Source organism: Mytilus trossulus, chromosome 4 (genome assembly GCF_036588685.1).
Source record: "Mytilus trossulus isolate FHL-02 chromosome 4, PNRI_Mtr1.1.1.hap1, whole genome shotgun sequence".
Taxonomy (NCBI): domain Eukaryota; kingdom Metazoa; phylum Mollusca; class Bivalvia; order Mytilida; family Mytilidae; genus Mytilus; species Mytilus trossulus.
Window position 1 is genome coordinate 67,256,908 of NC_086376.1, and position 16,085 is coordinate 67,272,992.

Genomic DNA, 16,085 nt, shown 5'->3' on the forward strand with positions numbered 1-16,085 from the left:
TTGTTCAGCGGCTGCTTGAAAAAAAAACGAGAAAGTCTCACTTATTATGAGTAATAGGATAATCATATTTAGTATGTGGGTTTCCTTGCAACGTTTACAGTCCGTCAGACAGAGTTCACCTGACCTCAACCTCATTTCATTGAGCAAAGACCAAGGTTAAACTTACTTGATTAGGTTCGTTTCTCAAACACTATAAGAGCAGTAGGTCAACTGTAAGTAGAATACTGACTGTAATGGGTACATGTCAGTTTGGCAGATTTCGTCAGACCTTGACCTCATTCAAGTTCATTGTTCATTAGTTTTAATGCTAAGTATTTTTTGTTTTTGTATGTTTTTTTCAGGAAGTTTAAATACAGGTCAACTATATTTGGTGTTTGTAATGATTATAAGGTGAACAGGCAGTTAACATCTGACCTTGATCTCATTTTCATAATTCATTAGTCAATATCAAGTTACTAGTATGTTTGGTTTGATTTGTTTTGAAGTACTGTAAGCATCAATTCATCTGCAATTGGTGTATTGAATGAATGTTATGGGTACATGTCAGTGCGGTAGGTATCATCTGACCTTGACATAATTTCAATGGTTCATAGGTCAATGTTATTTTTTGTGTTTTGTTCTGTTCTTTAAGTACTTTAAGCAACAGGTTAACTTTATTTGGTGAATGGAATGGTTTTAAGGTGGATGTGTCTGTCTGGCAAGAATCATATTTAATACTTTCAACATTAACCTCAATTGCCAGTAAAGCAGGCGAGACATTCCAGCGTGTGCACTCATGTGTAAAAATAACTTGATGAACGAAAAACAAATACAATATACAACAACAAATGACAACCTCTGAATTCCAGGCTTCTGACTTGGAACAGGCAATGTTCCTCACCACAATGCGATCTTTCAGAAATGTTATCGCTTTTTTCAAAGGTTCTGATTAAACTAAACCAAAATAACGTTTTAGAACTATTTTATACAGTAAAACCGAACGATATTTCTAAGAGAAAAGTAGTTTATGTTTGTTTTGTTCACGCACCATTGTCAATGTAATGGAATTTGATGTGACTGTCATACATGTGAGAGGTTTAGCTAGCTATAAAACCAGGTTCAATCCACCATTTTCTACGTAAGAAAATGCCTGTACCAAGTCAGGAGTATGACGGTTGTGATCCATTCGTTTAATGTGTTTGGGCTTTTGATTTTGTCATTTGAATAGGGATTTTCCTTTTTGAATTTTCCTGGGATTTCAATACTTTTTTTAATTTACTTTTTTATGCTTTTAAAATTTCAAAAAACATCATGTTTGTTAACATTTTTATTTTTTTGAAATTTCGAAGAGCGGTCTGCTTTTAGTAGTTTTGAAAAACGGTGTACTTGCAAGTCTGGATTTTCCTCGGATACTGATCAGACTGCAACATTTTGACAGAATGTTTAATATTACCAATATTTGTCATTAAATTGGTTATTAAATTAATTGGAATCACACATAATGGTGGTTGTAATAAACTATAATTCCTGAAAGAAATCATATTTGATTTTGATTGTTGTAGTAAACAATAGTTCCCAAAGAGAATAACTGATGATGGTGGTTTTGATAAAAACAACTTTGATGGTGGTTGTTGATGAACCATAATTCCTAAAGGAATTCACATTTGATGGTTATTGTTGTGATGAACTATAATTCCTAAAGGGAATCACCTTTGTTTGTTGTTGTGATAAACCATACTTTCCACAGGGAATACATTTCGTTTGTGGTTTTGATCAACCATATTCCTAAAATGGAAATCACATTTGATGTTGGTTGTTGGCAAACCATAATCACTAAAGGAAATCACCTTAGATGGTGGTTGTTAATAAACTATAATTCCTGAAGGTCCTTTGATAGTGGTTGTTTATAAACTTTAATTCCTAAGGAAAATCACCTTTAATGGTGGTTGTTTAAAGCTATAATTCCTAAAGGGAAATACTATTGATGATGGTTGTTGATAAACCATAATTCCTAAAGGAAATCACCTTTGATGGTGATCGTTGATAAACTATAATTCCTGAAGGGAATCAACTTTGATGCTGGTTGTTCATAAACTATAATTCCTAAAGGAAATCACCTTTGATGGTGGTTGTTTATGAACTATAATTCGTAAATGGAATGACTTTTGATGGTGATTGTTTATGAACTATAATCACTAAAGGGAATAACCTTTGATGGTGGTTGTTTATGAACTATAGTTTATCAAGGGAATCGCCTTTGATGATGGTTGTTTATGAACTATAATCACTAAAGGGAATAACCTTTGATGGTGGTTGTTTATGAACTATAATCACTAAAGGGAATCACCTTTGATGGTGGTTGTTTATGAACTATAGTTTATCAAGGGAATCGCCTTTGATGATGGTTGTTTATGAACTATAATCACTAAAGGGAATAACCTTTGATGGTGGTTGTTTATGAACTATAATCACTAAAGGGAATCACCTTTGATGGTGGTTGTTTATGAACTATAGTTTATCAAGGGAATCGCCTTTGATGATGGTTGTTTATGAACTATAATCACTAAAGGGAATACCCTTTGATGGTGGTTGTTTATGAACTATAATCACTAAAGGGAATCACCTTTGATGGTGGTTGTTTATGAACTATAGTTTATCAAGGGAATCGCCTTTGATGATGGTTGTTTATGAACTATAATCACTAAAGGGAATAACCTTTGATGGTGGTTGTTTATGAACTATAGTTTATCAAGGGAATCGCCTTTGATGATGGTTGTTTATGAACTATAATCACTAAAGGGAATAACCTTTGATGGTGGTTGTTTATGAACTATAATCACTAAAGGGAATCACCGTTGATGGTGGTTGTTTATGAACTATAGTTCATCAAGGGAATCACCTTTGATGGTGGTTGTTTATGTACCATAATTTCTAATGGGAATCACCTTTGATAGTGATTGTTTATGAACTATAATTCCTAATGGGAATCACCTTTGGTGATGGTTGTTTATAAACTATAATTCCTCAAAGGAATCACCTTTGATGGTGGTTGTTTAACAGTGAATGTGTCCATTGGACACATATGATGCCCCCTCCTGCATATCATATAGTTATAGAGGGACAAAACTGAACAAAGGGCTGCGCTTTAGTGCATGATACGCCCGTTGCTCTTTTAACTTGTCTTTTATGCTTTAAATGAATCTATATGATCAACTAGAAATAGGGTGAGCCCTGTCAAATACCCCCCCCCCCAAATAATAAATAAATATGCACAAAAAAATTGGCACTATTAAGGTCAATAGATATAAACAATTTATCAAAGTTGCATAAAATTTTGTGAAAGTGTTAGTTATTGTCCAAAAATTGGAAAATCCCCCCTTTTTTAAGCATAAAAATTCATAACACGGAAATGTAAAATCTGAAATTTGTAAAAGTTGAAAGGGAGCTTACATCAATAGATATAAACAATTCACCAAAGTTTCATGGACATTGGTGAAAGCCTTTTTGAGTTATTGTCCGAAGTGTTAAAAATCCCCCTTTTTTATGAATAAAGCCCCATAAATCCAAAACTTAAAATCTGAAATTTATAAAAATTGAAAGGGAGCTTACATCAATAGATATAAACAATTCACCAAACTTTCATGGACATTGGTGAAAGCCTTTTTGAGTTATTGTCTGAAGAGTTGAAAATCCCCCCTTTTTTATGAATAAAGCCCCATAAATCCAAAACTTAAAATCTGAAATTTAAAAAAAATCGAAAGGGATCTTACGTCAATAGATATAAAAAGTTCACTTAAGTTTCATGGATATTGGTGAAAGCGTTTTTGAGTTATTGTCCGAAGTGTGGACAACAGAAGGACGGACAACGGTATACCATAATACGCCCCGTCAAAAAGACGATGGGCGTATAAAAACGGTAAAGTGACGCTACCCAAATTTGTTCTTTATCTGAGTTTAGTGTCAATAAGTATTGTGTATATGTTTCATAACATTTGGTTGAGGAAAACTAACGTTAGAGTATGGATTCGAAAAACTCCACAGATAAAAAGGAAAATAAATTGTAATTTCAGGATTACGAAAACCAGCTATATATATTAATTTTTGCAACTTTCAAGAAACATGGTGATAAATGAGCTTCAAGCACAACAAAAACAAAAATGTTGCACGATAATTTTACCATCTTTGTTGAAAACAAATTAGACTTACCCATCAGAATGACCAGTATGTGGCCAGTGGGTTTAATGCGTTGTCAGGCAATCAGGTTATTGATATCCAAACTGGACATATCCAAACTGGACAAACATTAAAGAAACAAGAAAATTCCAAACTGTTTGTGGATGTCTCTTACTTTAAACTTGAAGGTCTTTTACATTTGAATGAATCCCCTTCATCTGTGAGATGAAAAATCACAAATTCTCTTATGGTTGGGGCCTGTTATCTATTTCTCGCATGAATAGATAATTCTCGTATCACACTGTCCGGAGTGTGATACGAAAAAGTGATACGAAAAATGCGTTAATTTGATTGGCCAACGAAACCTCCTGAAACGATATTGCGGCATTTTCATTGGCTATTCTTTAGGTCATTGTTGACAGTTAAAGGTCACAATGATGTACATTTCCTCCATTGCAACGGAGATAAGCGATTTCTTCAATAATATAGAAAATACGCACACTTTTCACCTTATTATATATTCTTATTCAAATATTATTACATTCTGAAGCGTACAAAATGTTTAAAAAAGTCTTATGAAGAAGATTGACGACGAACAGGACATATGACGTCACAATGCAGTTATGTTCAAGCGACTGGGTCGACGTTTCGCGGATTTTTTTTATTAAGCACAAAAAGCATGTTTACCATAAGAGAAATAGGTTTCACAACTCAGGAGAATTAGATATCGTTTGATATCAACTCTCTTTATTTAATTTAAATAGTAATAACAAACTCGCCACAGGCTCGTTTATTATTATATTGAAATTAAATAACTCGAGTTGATATCAAGCGATATCTAATTCTCACTCGTTATGAAACCTATAATTATTACATAAAAGGAGAACTATTTTTTTCAATTGGGTGTTAAAGATTTTGTAACACAAAAATATTTTGCATACCATTTCAAGGTCAACAATTATTGTCTATTTCTGGAAACACAAACAAGGAATTATTTCAGATTTTAATTTTTAAGACACAATGTGTGTAAAATAAATTTTAAAATGCTAAAATAATGCATTTTTAATTTACTGAAAATGCTGCTTAGCAGATATTGTTATTCAAATTTATTTGTAAGAGTTGGCTGGAATGCAAAAATGTGAAATGTCATTTTTTTTGTCTTTCTGAAAATTGAAAGAAAAAAAATATGAGGACAGTGGATCTGTTAACCAATAAATTAAAAAAAACTCTAGCTAAATTCAGTTTTAACAGCATAAAATTCTGTTTTTGTCAAGGTTTAGTTGAGTCAGTTTTCATAAACATGTGCAACAAAAAATGTAAATGAAGATATATTCCATACAATAATCTTAGATTTTTTTCGATTCCCAGTTTCTTGAGATTTACACAATAGTAAGAATAAAAACATCTTGTATTTATGATATTATGAGACTTTATTTCATTATTACAATATCGTCATTATAAAAATACAGAGATGTGATTAGATTGTCTTTGACTGCCTTATGTCATGATTTTGATGATTCTTTCAGAGTGTTCAGAGTGTCTTCAGACTTGTTCACAGTATATTTACAAGACATAAGCAGGGCTGCAAAGAAAAAAAAGACAATTTTACTACAGAAAATTATAACAATTTTTAAAATACAGCTATAAGATTTTAAATATCAATTTGTACCAGCAATAAAAATAGAGATTCCCAATTTACTGTATTCTTTGATATCAGATGAATACACTGTATTAACAAAATATGTGTGCTGATTGTTTTTAGCTATTTACTTGATTAAATTTATAACACTAGAAGTCAATAACAATTTATTTTTTGTTCCTATTGCTGTCTTTTAAATATATACCATACATCAATCTTCTTTTGTTCATATTCTGAATTTATATTCATGAAGGGGAAAAAATCTGCCCTAATAATTTTAGCTTTTCTAGCTTAAATACTACAAATTTCACTTAGAAATAGTTGTGTGATTACTATAAATTCAATTTCTTTTTGACATATCACATAAAAAAAGACGAAGTTATGGCCCCTTAATTAAGGATTATTTATTATAAACATCAGTTTTGGTCAAATTTTTCAATAATTCTTCACAGTTTTTAGCATAATAAACTTTGGCTGCTACCCCTGATCCAGCAGATTTTTGTGTCTATTGATTCAATATCATAATTGACATTCTTTTGGATCGCAGGTTGCAGCCTAGTGTTTCCTGATGCTTTTAGTCCCATTTAAGAACCAAAATTATGACCATTTTGACATTTAATTATTAAGTTCAAATTAAAGGCCATAGTGGACCTAAAGTGAACCATGTTCTTTAGGATATTGAAAGTAATCTTTACAATTTCAGAGGATCTGGAGAGTAGTAAAAAATCAGTCAAAAAATTAAATAAAAAAATGTTTACTTTTTTTATTATCAATGAAATTTCTAAAATATCTATTTTAATCATTACCACTTTAAAGTTCTTTTGAGCTTGCCCTGTTCCATTTGCTTGTGTTCATTGACAAGAGTTTTAAAGAAAACATTGTCCATATTTTCATTCTAATGTTGTTACTGATCTTTTTTGTTCCAATGAGAATTTCACTTTATCATCTTAATTTTCAGTGATGACTTCCTAATACCGTATTGGGGGTCATTTTAGAATTTATAATACAAAATGGCCAAAATAAATTCCACCAAATTAAAAGTGTAAATGCAAAGGTTTGAAGAAAATTTTTGAATCCTCCAAAATAATAACCACCAAAATATTTTTATACCTTATATAATGAAAATTGCAAAATTTTACACCTGCAAAAATAACCTGCTTTACAGTAAGTAATATACCTTCCAGTTCTTCTGAGGCATCAGACAATATAGATTCTTCAAATTTATGTGATGGTTCCCAGTATTCATCTGGTACCCATTTTGATGGTTTTGGCAAGTGGCTCATTGACTCACTTTCTTGTCTTGCTACAAAAAGGAAAAACAATCTACATTATCTCATCATTTTCAACTTGTTAATTACCAAAATGACAACAAAGGACTTTTTGAACACACAGAATCAAAACAGGCCATACCTTGACCTATAATGATTTCACTTCTATAAATTGTTACTTGGATAGCAAGTTGTCTCATTGACACTCCTACCACATCTTCCTATATATCTATTGGTCATAATAATAGTCTTTTATTCAAAAGCAATACAGCTTATAGAAATTTACCTATAGAAATATAACAGCATCTGTGAATAATTATATATATGTTTTACAATAAGAAACAGTTTGTTCCATCGAATCATTAGTAGAGAATGGCAACAAATAATATAAATAATCATGAAACATGCTACAGTCACCAGCAATCACCAATCAATCAATGTTAATATTTTTTCTAATTATGTAAGTGAATGAATTAAACAAAGTCACTATTAATTGACACTTGGTTTACAGAAACATGGCCATGGCCTTGTATGACACAAAAAGGCTATATCTCAGTGATGACAAAAATAACATGATATAAAGAATGCTGACTTCTTGCTTTTCAATACACTGACTGCAAAAAAACCTTGTAAAAATGTGTTGGAGTGACTCAAATAAACCTTGTTAAAATGTGTTGGAGTGACTGAAATAAACCTTGTAAAAATGTGTTGGAGTGACTCAAATAAACCTTGTAAAAATGTGTTGGTGTGACTCAAATAAACCTTAAAAAAACAATCAAATAAACACTACAAACCTTCAAGAGCCTCTTCTATCTTCTGACACAGCTGAAAGACTTCACTACCTCTTCCTATCAATTTTTCACCTAAAAAAACATTGAAATGTAATTTTTAAAATTCTATAAAAAATAAAAACTTTCAATAAATAACAAATAAAAATGACTATCAGTGAATAAAAATATAGACTTTTGCACATTTAAATAAAAATTGTATTTTGAAAGATTTTTAAGAATTTCAACTACATGAACTTGTTTCATAGATATACTGATGAGCCATAAGGCTCAAAGTTAATAAAGAATTTGAATTTTGATATTTTTAAATTAGACTCTTGGTTTATGTCTACATTCAACAGATGAAAATTAATTGTAGGTAATTTTGTATAAGAAGTTCATTGTACCGGTACTACTTTTAATTCAGCATAATAAAATGACATGCATATTTTTCTTGTCTCAAAATGGGTCCCAAAAAATTTTATAAAAAAAGATTTAAGGTGTGAAGAACTATAAAGAATAGAGAACAATTGTCAGAAATCAATAAGAAGGAAGAAAAAGTCCAAAAAATAAAAGGATCTTCAAATGAAGACCCCCCACCCCCTAATACATCGTCTGGATAGGCTAGGAGTCTTCATGTGCTCATTAGACTTGTGTAATCCCCATCACCAAGTCAGGCTTTCTGGAACATGTGTTGTTTGTTATTATTTGTCTTTTGTGGTTGATGCTATCTGGTGTACAGTTTAGTTTTATTTGTGATGGTCATTAATCCTTTGATATTTTATCCTGTTCACCAAAAATTAAATCAAACATCAGTGCATCAATGATAATTTAATTATGAAAATGCTATTTATGTTTTTCTATTGTTACTGTACATTTATATGATTCTACATTACCATCAAGCCATTCCAGGTTTGGGAACATGCTGATCATGTCTGTTCTGTAATTCCTGTTCATACATACAGGATTAGACAAATCATGAGTTCTATCACACAGTCTCAGGGTTTTCAGTTTGTCTAGTCCAGTAAGACATCTTAAACTATCGATGCTGAAAAAATAAGGACAATAAGTTTACAAACATTACATACATCAGGGCCTTTTACAGCTGACTATATGGTATGGGCTTTGCTCATTGTTGAAGGCCATACAATGACCTATAGTTGTTTATGTCTGTGTCATTTTGGTCATTTGTGGACAGTTCATTGGCAATCATACCACATCTTCTTTTTTATGTTGTATAGATATATTGAAAAAAAAAAACTTCATTCCTGTTCAAACAGATATTGAAAATCTAAATTATCATGGTCGCTAAGAGTTTGATATAATTTCTTCATACCATTGCAATACAATTTCTGAATGTAAACATTCAGGATCTATAGCACAATTGACCATGTAATATCCATTAGGCCAGGATTTAATTGCAATACTACAAGTATGATTAACAGCCTTTAAAGACATCACATTATTAATCTATTTCAATAAAATGTCCATACATAATGGTGTGATGTCTAACAGATATTCTACGTTTCTGAACCCGTTTTTATAAAATTAAAATCTAAATTATTGTATTCTTGCAACAGTAAATCCAAGAGTTTACCAACACATTGAACTTATTTGTATAGTGTGTAAACAAACCTCATGACTGTCTTTTAGTGTTTTTTAAATTTTCTTCTTACATACAACACTTCATGTATAAACAAAAAAATTTAGGAAAACAAAATTTGTTGTAAATACAGAATTACTTCCCTTGTCACAATTAAGAAGTTTTTGCAATCAAGATTTAGTGGTTTGATATATTATTGCATAAATGAGAAAAGTTTGTGGTAAATACAGAATTATCTCCCTTGTCACAATTAAGAAGATTTTGCAATCATAAAAAGTGGTTTGATATATTATTGCATAAATGAGAAAAGTTTGTTGTAAATACAGAATTATCTCCCTTGTCACAATTAAGATAAGTTTGTACAATCAATATTTAGTGGTTTGATATTTTATTGCATAAATGAGAAAAGTTTGTTGTAAATACAGAATTATCTCCCTTGTCACAATTACAGTAAAAGAAGTTTGTACAATCAAGATTAAGTGGTTTGATATTTTATTGCATGAATGAGAAAAGTTTGTTGTAAATACAGAATAACCTCCCTTATCACAATTAAGAGAAGTTTGTACAATCAAGATTTAGTGGTTTGATATATAATATTAATTGCATAAATGAGAAAAGTTTATTATAAATACAGAATTACCTCCCTTGTCACAATTAAGAGAAGTTTGTACAATCAAGATTTAGTGGTTTGATATTTTATTGAATAAATAAGAAAAGTTTGTTGTAAATACAGAATTACCTCCCTTGTCACAATTAAGAGAAGTTTGTTCAATCAAGATTTAGTGGTTTGATATATTATTTCATAAATGAGAAAAGTTTGTTGTAAATACAGAATTATCTCCCTTGTCACAATTAAGATAAGTTTGTACAATCAATATTTAGTGGTTTGATATTTTATTGCATTAATGAGAAAAGTTTGTTGTAAATACAGAATTATCTCCCGTGTCACAATTACAGTAAAAGAAGTTTGTACAATCAAGATTAAGTGGTTTGATATTTTATTGTATGAATGAGAAAAGTTTGTTGTAAATACAGAATTATCTCCCTTATCACAATTAAGAGAAGTTTGTACAATCAAGATTTAGTGGTTTGATATATAATATTAATTGCATAAATGAGAAAAGTTTAGTATAAATACAGAATTACCTCCCTTGTCACAATTAAGAGAAGTTTGTACAATCAAGATTTAGTGGTTTGATATTTTATTGAATAAATAAGAAAAGTTTGTTGTAAATACAGAATTACCTCCCTTGTCACAATTAAGAGAAGTTTGTTCAATCAAGATTTAGTGGTTTGATATATTAATGAATAAATGAGAAAAGTTTGACTTTCTTGGCAAGAAGCATAACATAATCTGTCATTGGTCAATAAAGAAATTTATAAAATTTTAGATATAATTCAATGCTATCAAGAGGAAAAAGGTTGAAGATTGCCTGACAATGTATAATTACGTAACTTGTAGTCCAAATAATTATGACGCCTTGGAATGCTATTTAAAACATTTGTTTTGACGCTTTCCTGCGCTTTAATGAAAAAAAGTATTAATATGTTTTAAAAAAAAAGAAAATTACCTGCCAATTAAATTTCCAACAAGATTCAAATGTTGCAAACTGTCTAGTGCCTGTAGTCCTTCTGAAAAGAAAAAACATTCACATACAGGTATATATATATATAAACCCTGACCCCTATACTACCACATTGTATTCTTTGTTTATGTTTACCTATCTAAAAAGTGCAGGTTTAGATTCTGCAACTTTATTTACATTTTAATGAAAGATTGCAGAGAGGTAACAATCATATAATCTGAGATATTCATGTATACATTGGTGGCCTTCAGCTGTTGTCTGCTCTATGGTTAGGTTGTTGTTGCTTTGACACATTCCGTATTTCCATTCTCAATTTTATGTTGTTTGGTTAGTAAAGAAATGATGATTTTTCCCATTTGTCTCCAAAGTAATATTATATTTTTCAAATTTAATAATTTTCTTTCTATACTTAAACACCATTTATAAATGATATGACTTAGCCTTTAAACATTGTGAATCTATCAATTGCTTTTTGTTTGAACACGCTTGAAACAGGAATTTGTGATTTTACAGTCTTAATTGACCAATACACAAATCTTCATTCCATCATCGTAAAACATGTTGTGCTGTATCAGAATCAGTTTAAATAACATTCAGATAAATCAGAAATTTAAAAAACAGTTCTCATAATGTAATACATTTATGAATCTGTCTATCAGATACTGTAAATTCAGAAATTATTGCCTGCATTAATTATTGCAATTTGTCATCCTGTTTAGTTCATATAAAATATTTCAAAATGCAAGTTTAAACTATTGCGTTTACAACTCAGTCGCATTTTTTGCATTAATAAAAACCTTGCAATAATTTCTAAATTTATAGTAATAGTAATAGATGTCATGTGACTGTAATGTTATGGGTTTTTGGTGTTTTTTTTATTATTAAGAAAAACAGGTTTAACCTTAGTACTATTTGACAGCTTCAGAGAAAATATTCAGGAAGCTTCGGTATGTGTTGAATGCTTATTTTTGTTATAACAAAGACATTGTCTGATGAAGGAGAACATTATTGTATCTGAATGGATATCAAGTGCTCCATAAGAGTAGGTATATTCCCCCAATGAATTCAGCAGCATATAACAGAGTGGTCATGCCATTTATAAGTAAAATCAAGTAGCAGACCATGAAAGAAAATTTAAAAACACATTGTATTAAGTAAACTTAGCTTTGTGAACCTGGTGTTATGTTTTTAGTTCTACTCACCAAGGGAGACAATCCTATTAGCAGACAAGTTTAACTGTGTAAGGTTGTTCAGTCCTGCCAATTTGGTCAGTTTTGATATGTCATTTCTGGCCAAATTAAGTCGTTCAAGTGATGCACATTCACTTATGCAACCTAAATCTGAAATGCCTACAAAAGAAGATAAACAGTAAGGCCAAAGTAGATGATGGTGATGTCATCAGGAGTTTTTCATGTGATGTGGTTCCTTTATAATTAAAGAATGTATTGTGAACTCTCAATGTTTATTTTGGTTAACTTGTGTTGTTCAATTGCTGTCTAAATACCAAATATTAATCCAAAAAATAAATGTACTGTTTGATATTGTTAAATGTTTATTGCCAGTGGACTACATTGTATTAGTGTAACTATCCAGTACAAACATCTCAAACGTTTAATTTCATTGACCTTTTATGTGAATATTTATAAAAACCAAGGATCATGTGTCAGTTGATAAAAAAAAGATGTAAAAGATTATATAAAAAAAAGAAAATCTTTAGTATAAAATATACTGGTTCATGCTTTAATGTACAATTGTATTCCTTCTTTGGATCATCACATGGTGTTCTTTTCTAAGTTGTTATCGCTGTCTTACCTAGTTCTCTTAAATTTAAAGAATGAATACTCTCCAAGTCAAATTCACCACTTCTTGTCTTCAGTAAAACTTTTGTTATTCTTCCATCTATTATAAAATAAAAAAAGAACAATGAATAATTTGATAAAGGTCTGAAAGTTTTCATAAATATGTCATAGATATAGGAAGATGTGGTATGAGTGCCAATGAGACAACTATTCATCCAAGTAACAAGTATGTCATATTTACATTATTATTCTAAAACATGTTTGAAAATAGTGTTTCAATTAAAAGTGTGAAAGCCACACATTTATGATATAACCTCAAATCAGACAAAAAAATAGCATACACCTGGATTTTAGCTATTTTTTACTTTGTTGTAGGGCCATAAATAACAACAAATCAATCAAAGTGTAAAAAATGTAATCCTATTCTCATGTTTTTCACATATTTATGAGTGTGTTAAGGGTTATTTTCATGTAACGTTTTCAGCCTTTTTATTTCATGTATTTTCATGTTTTAATATTTTTTAAATTTCTTGTTTTCTCATGTTTGGCTTGATTTTTGTCCTTCGTGTTTTCCTGTCTTTATTTTCTCCTTGTTTCCTGTTGGTGCTCTTAATTTCTCTTGCATGTCTTGGATTTGATTAAAAAGTCAGTGTGTTATAATCCTTCAGAAACTTGCGTAATCTAATAGAAATTGATGTATATTGTTAACATTCTACTTTTGCAATAAGTATGGTATTAATGAAGTCCATCAAATTACTATGAATAACAGACGAACATTTTTTCCAAATACAATGTAAGATGCAAGTAGCGGGCGATAAAAAGGTGACCACAAGGTCTTCATGTCCATTATAAATAATACATGCATGATCTCCTAGAACGGCTGGTACTTTATCTTAATCTTTACGATTTTATTTCCCCTGCTTCTTTTTTCCCCGATTTTTAGTTTTTGTGAAATGATTTTGCTATTTTTATTTCATATGTTTCAGTGTTCAGTATCCCCCCTTTTAAAGTACCACCCTCTTTTTTGTGCATTAGTGATGTATAAATAAAGTTAAGGATAGATCCTTTCAAGACATCATAAATACTTGGACTAGCAAAGGGCATGCAATTTGAATTCAGGCGCGGATCCAGAGGAATCCGGGTCCGTTCGCGCCCATTCACGTTTGCACCCACTCATGTTTGCCTCCTTTCACTTTCGCACCCTACATATTCCCACCCAAAGTCTGTTCGCACACTACATGTTCGCGCCCAATTTTTATTGGTTTTGTGTTTAATAACTTTGTAATCAAGGTTTGGTAAGTATATTTCTATAAGTATACTTGTTGTCATTGTCTCATTACAAAGTGAGACAGCATTATTATTACTGTGAAAGTACTTTTATTTGTGGGGTACCAATTTTCGTGGTTTTTGTGGATGACTTAATCCACGAATTTAAGTGTCCAACAAAATAAAACAACCATTGTCCAAATCAAGCCATGGAAAAATAACCATGGGTAGGTTTGACTACTGATATGATCTAGAGAATATATTGAATAACGCCAAATCTGAGAATACGTTCATAGCAGTCACAGAACTACAATCGCATGCAGGATTACCCATTTAATATTTAAGTCTAAATTGTACAACTTTTGATCTTTTAATTCGCATAAAAAATATTTTTGATCGATGAAAGTCAGATTTCCGGTATTGCTATGCGAGTATGATAAAGTGTTCATTTTACTTCATCATCATTCTCGTACATATTGGTAATAATAGTTTCATGCTGGGCTTGATTTTGATAAGAATTATTTGACAACTCAAGATACGTTAATAGCATTTCAATTTGTTTATGTTACTGTTTTCTTTATGTGACATGTTTATGGCCTAATTAACACCTTTGATGGTTTATAATCTGTTGATCACTCTTTATCATGGGTTTATAATAATGACTATATGATTTGGCACAACTTTTTGGAATTTTTGGGTCCTAAATGCTCTTCAATTTTGTATTTGTTTGGCTTTTTAACTGTTTTGATCTGAGCGTCACTGATGAGTCTTATGTAGACAAAACGCGTGTCTGGCGTATTAAATTATAATCCTGGTACCTTTGATAACTATTAATAAGTGTTATCACTACAATTTACACGGGTCAAAGTTTACTTTGCAATTTACTTCAATCCAGACCTGAGATCCAGACTATTTGTAACCTTCGTTTCTGAAGGCTTTAATTTTTCCATTATGTTTTATTTTAAAAACTAAAATCCACGAATTTAAAAACCCACGAACATGTAAATATTGCTCAAACCACGAAAATTGATACCCACGAATTAAAGTACTTTCACAGTATTTAAGTTTTGGAAAGTGTATTGTTAAAAAAAATAACAATCCTTTCTAAATAAAGTGGGATTCTGTCAACGTTTTATTTTGTCGCATGTTGAATAACTCTTAATCATGTTTTGGTAAGTGTATCGCTATAACTTTGTTTTTAATCATTGACTTGTTTTAAAATAAAGTGAGATTCTGACTACGTTTTTTTTTAGTGTGTTGAATAAATTTTATCATGTTTTGGTTATATTTTATTGTTTCATTGTTTCAGATCAAAGGGACCAAGCTGTTAAAAACAATTATCTGTTGTATTTTTCATTTAAAATCTTCAATGTTTTTCTTATACCAAGCTAAATAAATACATTCAGTATTTAAACCTAAGAAATTTAAAACAACAATCTGAATCTGGAATTCGAACTAATATTGGGTGTGAACGTGTAGAGTGCGAACAGATCTTGGGTGCAAACGTGCGAGGTGCAAAAGTGTATTGGGCGCGAACGGACCTGATACCGATCCAGAGGGGGGGTTGGAACCCCCCCCTTTTTTTTGACAATCACTGCATTTGAATGGGAACATGTAATTGGAACATCTCCTTTGTCCTGGGTTAGGAACCCCCCTGGAATTAATGCATAAGTTAAGGATTCACACTGATGTATAGTGACCATTTTTTTTTAAATTTTGGAATGTTTAATCATGATCTTTATTTTGTTTTTTTTCTTTCATATAAAAACAACTTGTGTGGATTTATCTCTTTAGCCCGGACATAATATTGCACCTTCCATTCCAAGATAGATCTGCTAAATCAGACAGACACTAAGAAAGACAGGTTCATGGATGGATCAGTCTCTCATTTGATGATTGTTTACATGTTTCTATTGACACTATACACAGTCCACAAAAAAACTATAAAAAAACTATAGACTCTAAATAAAAGATATATAATAATTTAATGACAACCTGAATTCAA

The 16,085-nt window shown here is 30.8% G+C and overlaps 1 protein-coding gene across 1 annotated transcript; it reads right to left on the reverse strand.

The window, feature by feature from the left end:
- Window positions 1-5,563: 5,563 nt before the first annotated feature.
- Window positions 5,564-16,000, reverse strand: LOC134715801 (leucine-rich repeat-containing protein 61-like). The gene is made up of 8 exons (XM_063578247.1): window positions 15,894-16,000; window positions 12,828-12,914; window positions 12,218-12,364; window positions 11,001-11,061; window positions 8,723-8,874; window positions 7,854-7,922; window positions 6,969-7,094; window positions 5,564-5,734 (listed from the first exon to the last, which is right to left on the reverse strand). The coding sequence occupies exons 1-8, from the start codon at window positions 15,898-15,900 to the stop codon at window positions 5,655-5,657; spliced, it is 729 nt and encodes a 242-aa protein (XP_063434317.1). The 5' UTR covers window positions 15,901-16,000; the 3' UTR covers window positions 5,564-5,654.
- Window positions 16,001-16,085: the final 85 nt, after the last annotated feature.

What these genes read in the sequence shown, in the direction of transcription:
- LOC134715801 (XM_063578247.1), bottom strand. An exon ending in GATAGAAGAGGCTCTTGAAG is followed by an intron (nt 7,095 to 7,853) that starts GTTTGTAGTGTT and finishes TCCTTTTTGTAG; the next exon opens with CAAGACAAGAAAGTGAGTCA. An exon ending in TGCCTCAGAAGAACTGGAAG is followed by an intron (nt 5,735 to 6,968) that starts GTATATTACTTA and finishes TTTTCTTTGCAG; the next exon opens with CCCTGCTTATGTCTTGTAAA.